We start from the raw sequence: 13,546 nt of genomic DNA on the forward strand, positions 1-13,546 counted from the left end.
AACGTCCACTTTCCTACAGAGTTTAGCTGCAACTTTGATCAAACTCACCTTCCTGTAATTTTCTAGTAATCCTGAAGACCGTGATTAGCTTGTTCAGGTGTGTTTGATTTGGGTTGAGCAAAACTCTGGGCGAATTCCAATTGGAGGGGAGCATCCCTATGCCCTACTCACTCTGAAGGGCAGAGCCCTTGAAGTAGGGCTGGGCGATATATCGCATGCGATTGTCACGCGCATTTCGTCAGTAAAGCCGGTTCCCTGATTACCGCTAAATCACCATCACCTGCTTTCAAATGGAGCGGCATTTAATAGACAGAGCCGTAGTTCACTGACAAGCTACGCAATATCGCGTTCATATCGCAGATGAATCGCCTTCGATAATGAACGCGATATTGCGTGGCTTGTCAGTGAACTACGGAAGAGGCACCTAACCCCCAATTTCTCCCCGGGCGCCACAGAAAAATGGCTGCCCACTGCTCCAGGTATGCGTGCGTTCACTACTCACTAGTTCTAATGTGTGTGCACTAACTGGATGGGTAAAATGCAGAGGACAAATTCCGATTATGCTTGGCCTTCACATCACTTAATAAAAGCTTAATAATAAAGGCAGCATGCAAGTAGTCAACGCCACTTGTCTACTTTAAAACTCATTTCTTACTTATGAAACCTATTTGAACTTCATATGAAATGTATGTCATAAATGTGTGTAATATATCACAAACAAAACAACTTGAATTATTCTGTTTATATGTTAACTCAAACTCTCCCGCCATCTAGCTTTAAAACGAATAGCAAAGATTCGCCTCCCTGGGTAACATGACCATAAATTATAAAATGACTTCCTTGAAGTAACTATGGCATGTACCCTTCGCTAACGGACTTGTGGAAGGATTCAGCTGTTCGCTTTTGTTTGAAATGCCAATATAAATGGCGTCCTCTTCCTGGAGTGCGCTTCCAATCTGCAGAAGTGTAGATTATAAAGTGAACTCAATGAAGGACTGACAGCTAGAGCTGCTTAATGATTTGGTGAGGTATGACAGGCACGTCTGAGATGAGTCAGCACGACTGCTGAACAGGTCAAAGGGCAATTGCTGTTTTTTTTAAAGCTGAGCAGCATGTCTCAGACAGCCAGCATGCCAGATTCAATGCAAGAAACTGATTAGTATTATTTTTGTTAACTAGTGGAGCTTAAAGAGTACAAGACTGACATACCAAAAAAACAAAAACAAAACTCAAATATGAGGAAAGAACAGTAGGGATGCAGTGTTAATTTTGTCAGCTATTTTTTTAATTTAATTTTAGTCAAATATACTATTAAGTTATCTTATTTAGTCAACCTTGTCCTGTTTTTGTTTAGTCAACTTTGAGTGGACTAAATGTCTGAGCATTTTAGTCCAGTTTTAGTCAATGAAAATGTTCAAATTTTCATCATGCTGCATAATGGTTAAATTGTTAATCACCATTATTTTGTTCAGAATGATTTCATCAGAATTACTGCACTTTCACATATAAGCAAAAATCAAGAGAATGTTAACTAATATGCATGGTTAATGTTATCTTATCTAATTTACTGATTTATTATATACTATTTATCATATATTAAAGCTTAGTTCACCCAAAAATGAAATTTCTGTCATTAATTACTCACCCTCATGTCGTTCCAAACCTGTAAGACCTTCGTTCATCTTCAGAACAAAAAAAAAAATTTTATATTGATGAAATTCAAGAGGGTTTTTTTATCCTTAATAGAAAGAAATTGTCATTCTCCTACGCTATTTACGTCCAGGGCTTCATGATCCCATGAACAGCTTCGGCCAATACTGAGCCGGCGTTCGGACGAAACACAGAAACGCTGGATGTAAACAGCATAGGAGAATGACAGGGGAGAAACGAATTTGTTGAATAAAGTCCTTATTTTTTTTTATTTTTGCCCACAAAAAGTATTCCCGTCGCTTCATATCATTGAGGTTGAACCACTGTAGTCACGTTGACTATTTTAACCATGTTTTTACTACTTTTCTGGACCTTGAATGTGATCATTTCATTGCTTTTTATGGAGAATAAAAACAACCTCTCAGATTTCATCAAAATATCTTAATTTGTGTTCTGAAGATGACCGAAGGTCTTATGGGTGTGGAACGACATGAGGGTGAGTAATTAATGGCAGAAATTTCATTTTTGGATGAACTAACCCTTTAACACTCTCAGTCTACATTATGAAAACTGGTAAAACAGCAAAATTCTCTCAAAAATTAAAATTGTGAAATTTGAATTCCAATAATTCCAAGTGCACATGATTGCCAGATTGGAAAGACTCAGCAAAACACCAGGCAGAAAATGTATATTTTTAAAAAAGCTCTGATTGCTTGATTTATTCCCTTGACATCTGGCAACCGGAAGCATGAAAGCTCATAGAGGCTTGTTAAAGACAATCTGTAATAATTTGTCTTTTTTTTTTTTTTGAACCCCCATTTTTATTTTTTAACTACATTTTAGTCTTGTCTTTTTTAGTCAATATACTCCTATAGTCAGTTATCCTTTAATGACGTTGGTGTCGTCTCATTATTGTCTCATCTTAGTCATGGAAAGAAGGGTCATGAACATTTTTTGTTATAGATTTCATTAACAAAATTAATATTAAAATTAAAAACTAATATTAAAATTCAATAATTATGTTAATGTTTTGGCCAATAAATTGTGATTTTAATAAATGGAATAAAATTCTATACTAGTATTTTGTCTAAAAAATAAAAATAAAATCACCAGTATTAAACTGATAATTATCAAAGGTAATCTAAATGTTAAAATAGATGGAAATGACCATGCACAATTAAATATCCAATATCAGAAGATTTATAACCAATATGCACCTATACCAACAAATTAGCAATGTCAGCTGACAATTAGAATATATCATACATCATGAAACCAGTAAGACTTTTAGAAATGGATGATTAGCAGAATATCCAGGCTTGAAATCATGAGTTATGGGATATGAGGGTGAGTAAATGATGACAGAATTTTTGGATTATCTACATCCAAGAACATAGCTCTATGTACTTCTCACATGATCAACAAGAGTTTGATGGAGCTGATGAATGGTGAAGTAAACAAGCATCTCTGCTGAGAGAGAACAGACAGACCGACACCCCTCAGCAATTTACAGACAGCGATGACAGGATGACGAGATGAATGAGGCTGGTGATGGAGAGATCTGCTGATCTAAATGACTTCTAGTTTATTCAGTAACGAGAAATTACATGAGCAAAGGAAAAACACGGTCCTAACGGACACAGTGTTTCCTGAAAGAACATGATGATGACTGTGGGTGGAAATCAGTGTAGAAGGTGCTTAGCACTGCTTAGCACTGCATTGAAAAGAGCCATCCATATTCGTACCACCAAATACAGAAGAAGAATCTAAACAAACACACTCTCTGAATGCAGCAGTCTCAAACAAACAACAAAGACTCTACAGAGCTCGATGTGACTTTGATCAGACACAGTAAAGCAAACATACTGTAATTAATCTACCGGCCACACACACTTGAATATGTGGTTTGCGGGGACTCTCCATAGCCATAAGCCATTTGGTTATGAGGACGCAGAAAGTGTCATCATAAACCATGTTTACGTTGTAATACCCATGTCATTATACACATTTGTGTCCTCATAAACCATATTTTGAGGTTTTTAAGCAGCTTTTTTTTGTATTGTAAGGCACTGACTTTATTCAACTTTAGAGGATTGACTTTCTGGTTTTGGAGATTTACAGTAGGAGGATTTGGCAATGCTGCTGAGAATTAGTTGTTGTATATATTGGCAGATATTTGGCAGTTTTTTTCTGTTTTGGCCCATAAGTGCCACAAGCAGGACCTTTATTTTGACAGGGCTGAAAACCCAGTCTTCTGAGAACCCAGAATCTGTGGTCACTATTGTCTTAATTTAACAGTTCTGTCTAATAATAGAAATGAAACTATGCTGCACAATATCCATTTATATCCATTATGTCATTCACTGTGTTCTGCATGTAAAATTAGCATTGCCAGGTCTTTATTTGAGAAAAGGTGATTCCCCAGTGCACACAGACAGGTCTCAGAGAGTTTTATTTTATTTTTGCAAATATTATTATTACTGTTACAGATAGATAGCATGACAGAAGTTGCCATCTAAAGTATAAAAAATTATTATTTTACAGATTTTTTAAGTTTAAATAATTTTCAAATGAATTATTTCTAATTATTATATTAAATACTACGTAAAATAAATGTAATTACAGCAAATGTACTGTACTGCTCTCCAAGATATAGTTTGTACAATATCGAATCGATATCAGTGGACCACTACAGCAGATTTTACATAATGAATGAGTTACACAGAAAGGTTTGGACTCTTGTGTGTACATTTCATGGTTCAAGTTCAAAGACTCAGACTTCACTTGCTTTTCATTGCCATGTTTGATATGATGATTCCATTGTTAGTTATGAACACATGCACAAACACAGACACACAATAGGACGGGAACACTGCCTTTAAAAAATCTGCCCTCCAGGTAAAGAGTTACTGTATCTGCCCATACGCACTATTGCCCAGAAAGGGAACGTGGTGCACCTCATCTGACTGACAGATCGCTATAGCAACATTTCCTCAACCATGTGACTCACTGTGTGTTGGTGATGTCATAATAATAATGTTGAAAGTTATAATGACAGTTACTGTAGTAACACACCACACCCACTAAGGAGAGGTTCTTTCACCATATGTGGCTGACACAAATAAACAACATATGACCTGTATCTGTTTACAAACACAGAGACAGATCACTTCACTCAAACACATTATGCTTAAAATTAATGACTGTTGTAAAGCTGAATGTCTGAGCTAGAGTGCACGATTTTTAAAAACTATTATATAGTACAATAATCCACTTTCAAGTTGGTTCGCAAACAAACAACCTATGCAACCAACCCAAGTAAGACAATGTCAACCTGAGTTTCATGAATTACCTGTTCAAGTTACTTAATATATGGGCCTAAAACCGAAAGAAAGAACAATGACAGCCTGTCTGGCCATGCCAAGAGAGTGAGTAACAGCTAATGGAGTGAACACTGGAGTTCTGTGTCCCTGAATGACGCTTTCAGCACAGAGGCCTGCTAAAGATATGAAATAATATGCCAGAACTGTGATCTCAGGTTAAACAGCACCCTCATTTGTTTAAAGCAACAGAACCAAAGAGTGTCTGTAGGCCAAAAGAAACAGACTTGACAACCTGGCTTGTTTCATATGTTTCTACCTGAGCATGACAAATGATTTTGAATGCAGCCACTGATTTAATATTTCAGAATCAGAATGCATTATTAGAGCAGCACCCACCATAGAGAGCACATCGAGATTAGCGTTCAATCAATACACATCATTTAACGACTTAAAAGTAGCATAAACATTAAAAATTGAATCTGGATATCACTTATCGGTCCTTATAAACAAAAATATTTTTATTGTGTGTTTATATATATATATATATATATATATATATATATATATATATATATATATATATATATATATATATTAGTCACTAAGATATTACATCCAAAGTGTGTAAGGTAGTACAACTAGATCACTTCAAAAGGTTTTAAATATATTTTGCTATATAAAGGTATTTTAAAGATTTTGAAGTGTCAAAAGGTCATTTGGTTTAACAGTCCAAAGGCCAATACAGCCATTTCAATTGTGATTAAAATATCTTAAAATGTAATAAATGTATATATTTTTATTCTGGCATGATTTTATAACATCATATATTAACATAGTGCCAAATGGTATTCAAATTATGTGTAGAAGTCGTTGCTTTGTTATGAGAAAGAATGTTCGGAAAAATTAATTTCATTTGATGTCATTCGGAGTAACCAATATAAAGGATCAAATCATGTGGTCATGTGGTCAATATCATGTGACAGGATGACATATTCTGACACCTACATGGTTGTGAAGCAAAGTAACTAACTCTCTTTTAACTATTTGAAAAATTCATGTTTTCACTTGCTCATACGCATGTCCCGAAACATCAGGTCATTTGGTACAACCGCTATAAAACATGGAAAATGTTGTAATTTTTTAAAAACTTGTACTAAATATAAAATGTTTGATTGTACTTTTGCTAGCTAGCTAACAATCCAACTAGCTAGCTAGATATCAGCCTGTTAGCATTGTTTGAAAATATCGTCATTCGGTATAACCAAAAGTGCCATTTGGTAAAACCAAAATTTTGGTGAAACTGAACTGAACTTTTTTGGTGACAAATTTTGTCCATCATGTAAAAATGACAAAAGCAGTGTTAATTCATAATAAAATCCACATAATATCATTTTTAACACTTAATAAAACTTCAAAATTAATTATATCTCTATTAGGTTTTTTTTTACACTTTAAAAACCTTATTCATCAATGACCCATATATATATATATATATATATATATATATATATATATATATATATATATATATATATATATATAATGTATACATAATAAAGAATGTTTTTTTCTAATGGATAAGTGATATCCTACATTTTTTATTTTATAATAAAATATTTTTATTTTATATTTATATTTCTGCAATGTACAAGAGTGTGAATAAGGAGAAAAATTCAACTTTACTCTCTGTCTTTTGCTAGACCAATCAAAAACCTTAAATATAAAGATAGAACAATTTAATAGTGATTCTGCTCAGGTTAAAATGGATGGGCGGTTCTGGTACTTCAGATTAAATTAGTGGTCTTGATAGGATTTGTGACTCATTCAGGTATGTAAGCAATGTCAGTGGTGAAAACACAAACTTATGATAACCACACACACACACGCGCGCGCGCGCAGAGCAATGACACCCCGGTTGAATTGCTAAAGGTCAAGCAAGGGGTCAAAGTTCTCCATGTGAATCATTACCAGATTTAAGTAACGCAATATTCAGTGTGTCGCTCACTCACCCACGGCGGCAGCTCTGAGCTCCGGACGGTCTGACGCACCGTTCGCTCCTCTTGCTCCAGAAACGCCAGTGCCTGGTTGACCCGAGCGAATCTGCTGCCCTGGTTCCTTTTGAGCCAGAACAGCACGGCCAAGCCGATGAGGACCCAGCTGAAGCTGAACTCCAGATATCCCAGCACGTAGATGGGAAAGATCACTAGGAATGTCTTGGCGAACTTAATTCCCATCTGCGTGGCGTCCGTCACCGAAGACTGCGGCTCCTCGTCCGGTACCACCGGCTCGGGTGTTTTGACATCTTTGGGGGTCGGAGCAGAATCTGGTCCATTCTGACTGACCGCCGGTGCGGGTTTGGGTCCTACTCCGTTTACTGACGAACTCATCTCCAAAGTACACAAATCCAAAACAAACAACAAAACTAAAAACTAACGTAAACAACTAAAGAAACAAGAGAGTTTCTACAGAAACATCTCAAACACGTAACGTTACAATTCTGTATAGAAAACAAAACAAGTCGCGTCGCTCGGTTCCGGCTCTTCCCAGAAGCGCAGATGATTGGATCAGCGCTGCTCCCTAAACTGCTCCCCACCCGACCTTGCCTTGTATGGAGCGGCCGTCGGCCCGTAATTTTCCGCCCTTCCCAACGAACTTCAACTCGCTCGAGTCTTCCAGCTGCCGTCCGTCTCTGAGTGCGCGCCACGTCTCGCTGTCCCAATCGTCACCGCGCGAGCTGTGAGCGGCACCACCTCTCGTACTCACACCACATCCTGCAGTAACACAAGCACAGCCTCTGACAAAACCCGCTGCTCTGGGTTACGCAGGAAGCTTCTCACTGGTAGAATGAGGGTGGCGCAACGAGAGTGCAGAAGCGGTCTGTCAGCGCCACCTTGTGGACTAAACTTTACATGCAGAAACTCTATATAATCGCCTTTATCTATCTATCTACAAAAACAAAAACAAACAAAAAAAAAACCTAAAAGCAAAAAACAAAAACAAAACAAACAAACAAAAAAAAACCCTGCCATTATTTTGTTGTAGGTCAGGAGAACCCGTTTGGCTGTATGACTGAATAAAAATAATCACAAAATATTAATACATTACAGTTAATTCAGGGCCTTTTACGCATTTATTAATCCATTCAGCATACAATTACAGTAAAACACTCACCTGAACTTCCTTCAAACTGTATTACGTTGTATTTTACAGGAAAGTGCTGATTGGAAATTTGAGCTGGTGTTCACTAGATGGCAGTACATGTACACTGTGATCCTCAAACAGCAAGGCAGACATTTTTTCTCAATAAGAATAGTTGAAAATATTTTATTGACATATGAAAAGACATAGTGACATAATCAAAGTGCTTTTGTATTTTACATGTAATGGAAGCTTCAAAAATAAATTAAGATATAATAAACACACATTGTGCATATGTCCTCATTCTGTCATGCTTTCCATTTCTCCCTCCCTCTCTCATTCTCTCTAGATATAGACATAAAACAGGAGAGATCAGCTGCTGCTGGGCAATGAGTCTAGAATGCAAATTCTAGTTCACATAATCTATATTTATGCGTATCACAGTGCAGATATGATATTGTTCATAAACATGATAAAATGACCTGTTAGCCTAAACTATGAAATCACAAAAAATGATATCGCAAAAGCTTGACAAAACAAAACAAACAATTTTCTGTACATAATTAACAATAATGAAAATGACTTAACATTAGTACCTTTAAAATGATAAACATGCTAAATGAGTATGTGATATTCTAATACAACTTGTATCAACAAAGACAACAACAAAGACGAGCATAAAACAACAATATACGCAAAGAAAAGTACGTAAAAGCACAAATATGACATATATTTGTGATCGCAGGTTTAAAAATACAAATAAATAACATGGATTTAATTGGCAACAGCAATATTTATCATATAAAATCCCCGTTCTTTAAATTAAATTTAGTGTGCAAGTTAAAAAAATAACCAACACTAGCAAAATATTGGGCGACACAATCAAAAAATGAAAATAAGAACTTGAAGATATGCTACAGGAGTCTTTTAAGTCCCTCTGTGAATGATGTGCGAGTGTGTGTTGCTATTTTGAGGGTGTTCAATCTACAGTTAGCAGAAGTGCCGACAGTGAGAAGGTGCTGCAAATCATGGTTGTTGTGCCTGTGCTCATGAGAATGAGCCTATCTTTAAGATCGTCGCGTGTGTGTGTGTGTGTTTCTACATGTTGTAAGCCACGTATATGGGGTCGAGCTGGTCGGCGAGGAAACCGTCTCGCAGGTGCATGCGTTGCTTCTCTCCGCGAGAGTTGATGGGAATTACGCCCGTATCCACGACGACCACCACGCCAACAATCAAGTAGTGTTCTTCTAGAACCACGTTAGTTACCATTGGAACCAGATCTAGAGCTTCCTGCTCAGAGCCGTCCAACTCCACCACCACCACTAAGAGATTCGTCCATGTAAACACCGCACTGAATGAGAGAAAGAGAAAGTTTGAACCTTGCGCTATGAATGCAAAATAGTTTGATTTCACTTGTAGCTGCTTTTCTGAAATGTGTATTCACTGCGTAATGCAACTACGCTAGGAATTAGCATAACTGTCTTCATCTGCAGTTAGTTTTCACTCTCAGGTCAACTACTGTATTGTCAGCAACATTATGAAGAGAATCTTGCTGAGCAAACAAGTTTATGGATGGCTACCCGAATAATATATCCGGTTTAAAGGCACAGACATTTGAAGGAAACTATTGCCTCCTTGAATATCGAGGCTTTTTACTGCCAGGGAAAACACATGTTAATGCTGAATGCGGCTCATCCAATTATTTTTATGATTTATTAATGTGTTGAGACTTTGGTTATGATCTCAAGTGTTATTTAATGTGCAGCAGCTGTTTTTTCAGTTGTTCATTCATTTGTTATGTATGAATACTCTTAGTTTTGGTTCATGACCAAGATATATATGTGTAAAATAAAAAACAAATGATATGAAATACATTTCATTAATTATCAAAAAAGGTACTACTACATGGTTATGCAAAATATGAATTTTTTTAGGTTCTATTTCCAGTAAAAAAATAAGTATGCATTCAAAAATTTGGGGTCAACAAGACTTTTTTCCTATCAAGAATAAATAAAAATGATTGAAATTAACAGTAAAGTATAGAAGCTTGTTTCCGCCACTAAATTAAAAAAAAAAAGAAGATAATTGCGATTATTTATCCCTCACAAATAAAGTCAGAATTGCGAGTTATAAACTCACAATTGTGAGAAATAACACAATTGCAAGTTTATATCATAATTCTGACTTTATAACTTGTAATTGTGAGTGTCTCACTTTATTTCTCTATATCAATTCTGACTTTTTTCTTGCAATTCCAAATTTATATTTCACAATTCTGACTTTATAACGCGCAATTGCGAGTTTATATCACACAATTCTGAGGAAAAAAGTCAGAATTGCAAGATGTAAACTCGCAATTGTGAGAAAAAAGTCGCAATTACTTTTTGTATTTTTTATTTATTGCGGAAACAAGCTTGCATAGTAAATACATTTATACTGTTCTACTTCAAATAAACGCTATAGTTTTGAACTTTCTATTTAAAGAATTGTAAAAATGTATTGCGATTTTCACAAAAATATTAAGCAGCACAAACATCGAAACTAATAAGAAATTTGAAAATAATTGATAATAATAAGAAATGTTTCTTGAGCATTAAATCAGCATATTAGAATGATTTCTGAATGAACATGTGACACTGAAGACTGGAGTAATGATGCTGAAAATTCAGCTATACCGTCAAAGGAATCAATTACATCTTAAAATATACTAAAATAGAGAACTTATTTTAAATTGTATTAATATTTCAGAATATTATTTCAAAAACAAATCTTACCAACCCCAAAATAACCTGTAATATTAAATGATTATATTGTATATATATGACAATATGACATAGTTCCGACCCCTAATTAGCATATTTACATAGAGTATGCTTCAGGCCTTAGTGTGATTATGTGGCTGTGTTTTTGTGTTTGTGTTTGTGTGTGTGTGTGTGTGTGTGTGTGTGTGTGTGTGTGTGTGTGTGTGTGTGCTCACCACTCTGTGATATTCCGGTGTGCCCTGATGATGGACGTTTCAATGTCAATGGGATGGTATTTCATACCTCTCAGCTCCATGACTTCATCTAACGCTCCCACCACATAGAGGGCATCGTGCCTTTCTGAAGACACAAATGAAACAACTCATAACAACTCCACTGCTTAATGCAAATCAAATAAATTTCTCTTTATGAATGCAAAGACAATCCCTCTTTATCTGAAATGCCCAATATACATTGAACACACACACACACCTCCGCTTGCATCAGTGAGGTCGGTCCTGCGCAGAAACCCCAGGTATCCGGTTCTGGCCCACACAGTCTGAGTGTCTCCAAAGCTCAACCTGGCTCCGAAATGATCCGAACGCACATTTTCCTCTCCGAAAACAGTGAAGTACCCACTGGCATTCTGTGGACTATGGACCCAGATCTGCACATATTTTAAAACAGAGACACAAGTGAGACACTTGGTAATGAGAAGATATTCTTTTATCTGATAGACAAGAGAGGGCTACTGGTCTAACCTCCCCTAAATGAGAGTCTCCGATTGGTCCCTTTGTCTCTGGGTTAGCAATGATGATGCGTACACCAGGTAAAATCTGTAAAAAAAAAAAAAAAGAAAGAAAAAAATTCACATTTTTGACTTTAATGTGGTTTACATTCAATTTAAGGAAACAAGTAGGGAAACTGTATTACTAACCTTCCCAGATTCCATGAGAGGTAAACTATGTGGAGATCCTCTTTCAACCAGTCTTACCCTGCAAACACATACAGTCTTATTTCACATGGGTATTTGATAGAAAAAAATTTATATAGTATATTTAATATATATAAGTTTTTCATGTTTTTAAATGAAGTCTCTTATGCTCACCAAGGCTGCATTTATTTGATTAAAAATACAAAAAACAAAACAAAAAGTAATATTGTGAATTATTATTATAATTTAAAAGAACTCTTTTCTGTTTGAATTAGAGTTGTCAAAAGTACCGATTTGTACCAAGTTGATTATTATTGCCAATCACAGACATAACCGATGAGTGCGTGAACACAATGGCCAATCAGAGGTGTCAACGAAACCGCTCAACAGCGCTCAAAGCATCATAGTTGATACTTTTGACAACTCTAGTTTGAATATATTTTAAAATATTTTGTTGGCAAAGCTACATTTTCAGCATAATTACTCCAGTCTTCAGTGTCACATGATCCTTCAGAAATCATTCTAATATTTGCTGCTCAAGAAACATTATTATCAACGTTGAAAACAATTGTCTACATTTTTTTTCAGGATTCTTTGATGGATAGAAAATTCAAAAGAACTTTAATGTATTTGAAATAGAAAGCTTTTGTAACATTATACACTACCGTTCAAAAGTTTGTGGTCAGTAAGATGTTTTTTTTTTCTTTTTGGAAAGAAATTAAAGAAATTATTACTTTTATTCAGCAAGGATGCATTAAATTGATCAAAAGTGACAGTAAAGTCATTTATAATGTTACAAAGCCTTGGTGAGCATAAAAGACTTTGTTTTAAAAAACATTAAAAATCTTACCGATCCCAAACTTTTGAACGGCAGTATATATATATATATATATATATATATATATATATATATATATATATATATATATATATATATATATATATATATATATATAATATTTTATATAATATTTAGTTTTATCTTCTGAGGCTGACAATTAACATATTCTGAACATTAAGGGCCTTCTTTAACTGACCATTTGTTGGAAAAAAAAACTATTTATGGACTTTTGAATGGTACTGTACTAATTTTGTCCCCTTTGTTGCATCTTTGTGAGAATGGACATATCGAAATACCTAATATGTGTGTTAGAGTGTGTGTGTGTGTGTGTGTGTGTCTTGCCTGTCATGTCTCAGTGCTCTCATGTCCACATAGACAGTGGTTGGATCAGGTCCTGATGTTCCCTGCACAAACACACAAATCACCTTCTATAAATTATAGTCAAACATACTTAAAACATAAAGCTTCATGCTCATCTGGCAGACAATTATGGTCACAGTGACTTGTATTAAAAGTGAACAAAGTGTACAAATGTGTATATAGTGCATGGAGAGGATTCAATCAGCAAAAGAAGGAAGGGTGAGGTAGATTAGTTCAAAGATGATATATTTTTTAGTGTTTCCTATATACAGTACTCTAGTAGCTCTGTTCAAAGATGATATATTTCCACTAACGTAACTATGGTCAAAAACATCTAATGCCAAACAGGTTAAACTGTTGGCATCCGTCATCTAGAAGAAGGAAAACTCCTGCTCCAGTGTAGATGCAAGGTGTTCGTTTTATATAATAACATGTAATGGTCAAATATATTTGGATTTATGCAACATCTTTTGTAAACCACCCTGAAACTAATCAGGTGATGTCCAAAGACAGAAATGTTTTTTGCACCCTTTATGACTGAATCTAGAGATAAGCTTGC

General features: G+C 35.4%; 2 protein-coding genes across 5 annotated transcripts in view; both read right to left on the reverse strand.

Annotated features, from left to right (window-relative positions):
• Positions 1-7,823, reverse strand: part of esyt2a (extended synaptotagmin-like protein 2a) — a 37,637-nt gene extending 29,814 nt beyond the window's left edge. Inside the window, exon 1 of one of the 3 annotated variants that reach the window (XM_048164009.1) lies at positions 6,983-7,823. In XM_048164009.1, coding sequence (XP_048019966.1) covers positions 6,983-7,360 — 378 coding nt within the window. In that variant the 5' untranslated portion in view covers positions 7,361-7,823. The remainder of the gene's footprint in view (positions 1-6,982) is intronic. The other 2 variants (XM_048164011.1, XM_048164010.1) reach the window with 2 other exon arrangements.
• Positions 7,824-8,266: 443 nt separating this feature from the next.
• Positions 8,267-13,546, reverse strand: part of dip2cb (disco-interacting protein 2 homolog Cb) — a 48,272-nt gene continuing 42,992 nt past the window's right edge. For both annotated transcript variants that reach the window (XM_048164005.1, XM_048164004.1), the window contains 6 exons: positions 12,970-13,031; positions 11,790-11,847; positions 11,614-11,688; positions 11,345-11,519; positions 11,089-11,212; positions 8,267-9,462 (listed from right to left, as the gene is read on the reverse strand). In XM_048164005.1, coding sequence (XP_048019962.1) covers positions 9,210-9,462; positions 11,089-11,212; positions 11,345-11,519; positions 11,614-11,688; positions 11,790-11,847; positions 12,970-13,031 — 747 coding nt within the window. In that variant the 3' untranslated portion in view covers positions 8,267-9,209. The remainder of the gene's footprint in view (positions 9,463-11,088; positions 11,213-11,344; positions 11,520-11,613; positions 11,689-11,789; positions 11,848-12,969; positions 13,032-13,546) is intronic.

Source organism: Megalobrama amblycephala, linkage group LG17, assembly GCF_018812025.1.
Source record: "Megalobrama amblycephala isolate DHTTF-2021 linkage group LG17, ASM1881202v1, whole genome shotgun sequence".
Taxonomy (NCBI): Eukaryota; Metazoa; Chordata; class Actinopteri; order Cypriniformes; family Xenocyprididae; genus Megalobrama; species Megalobrama amblycephala.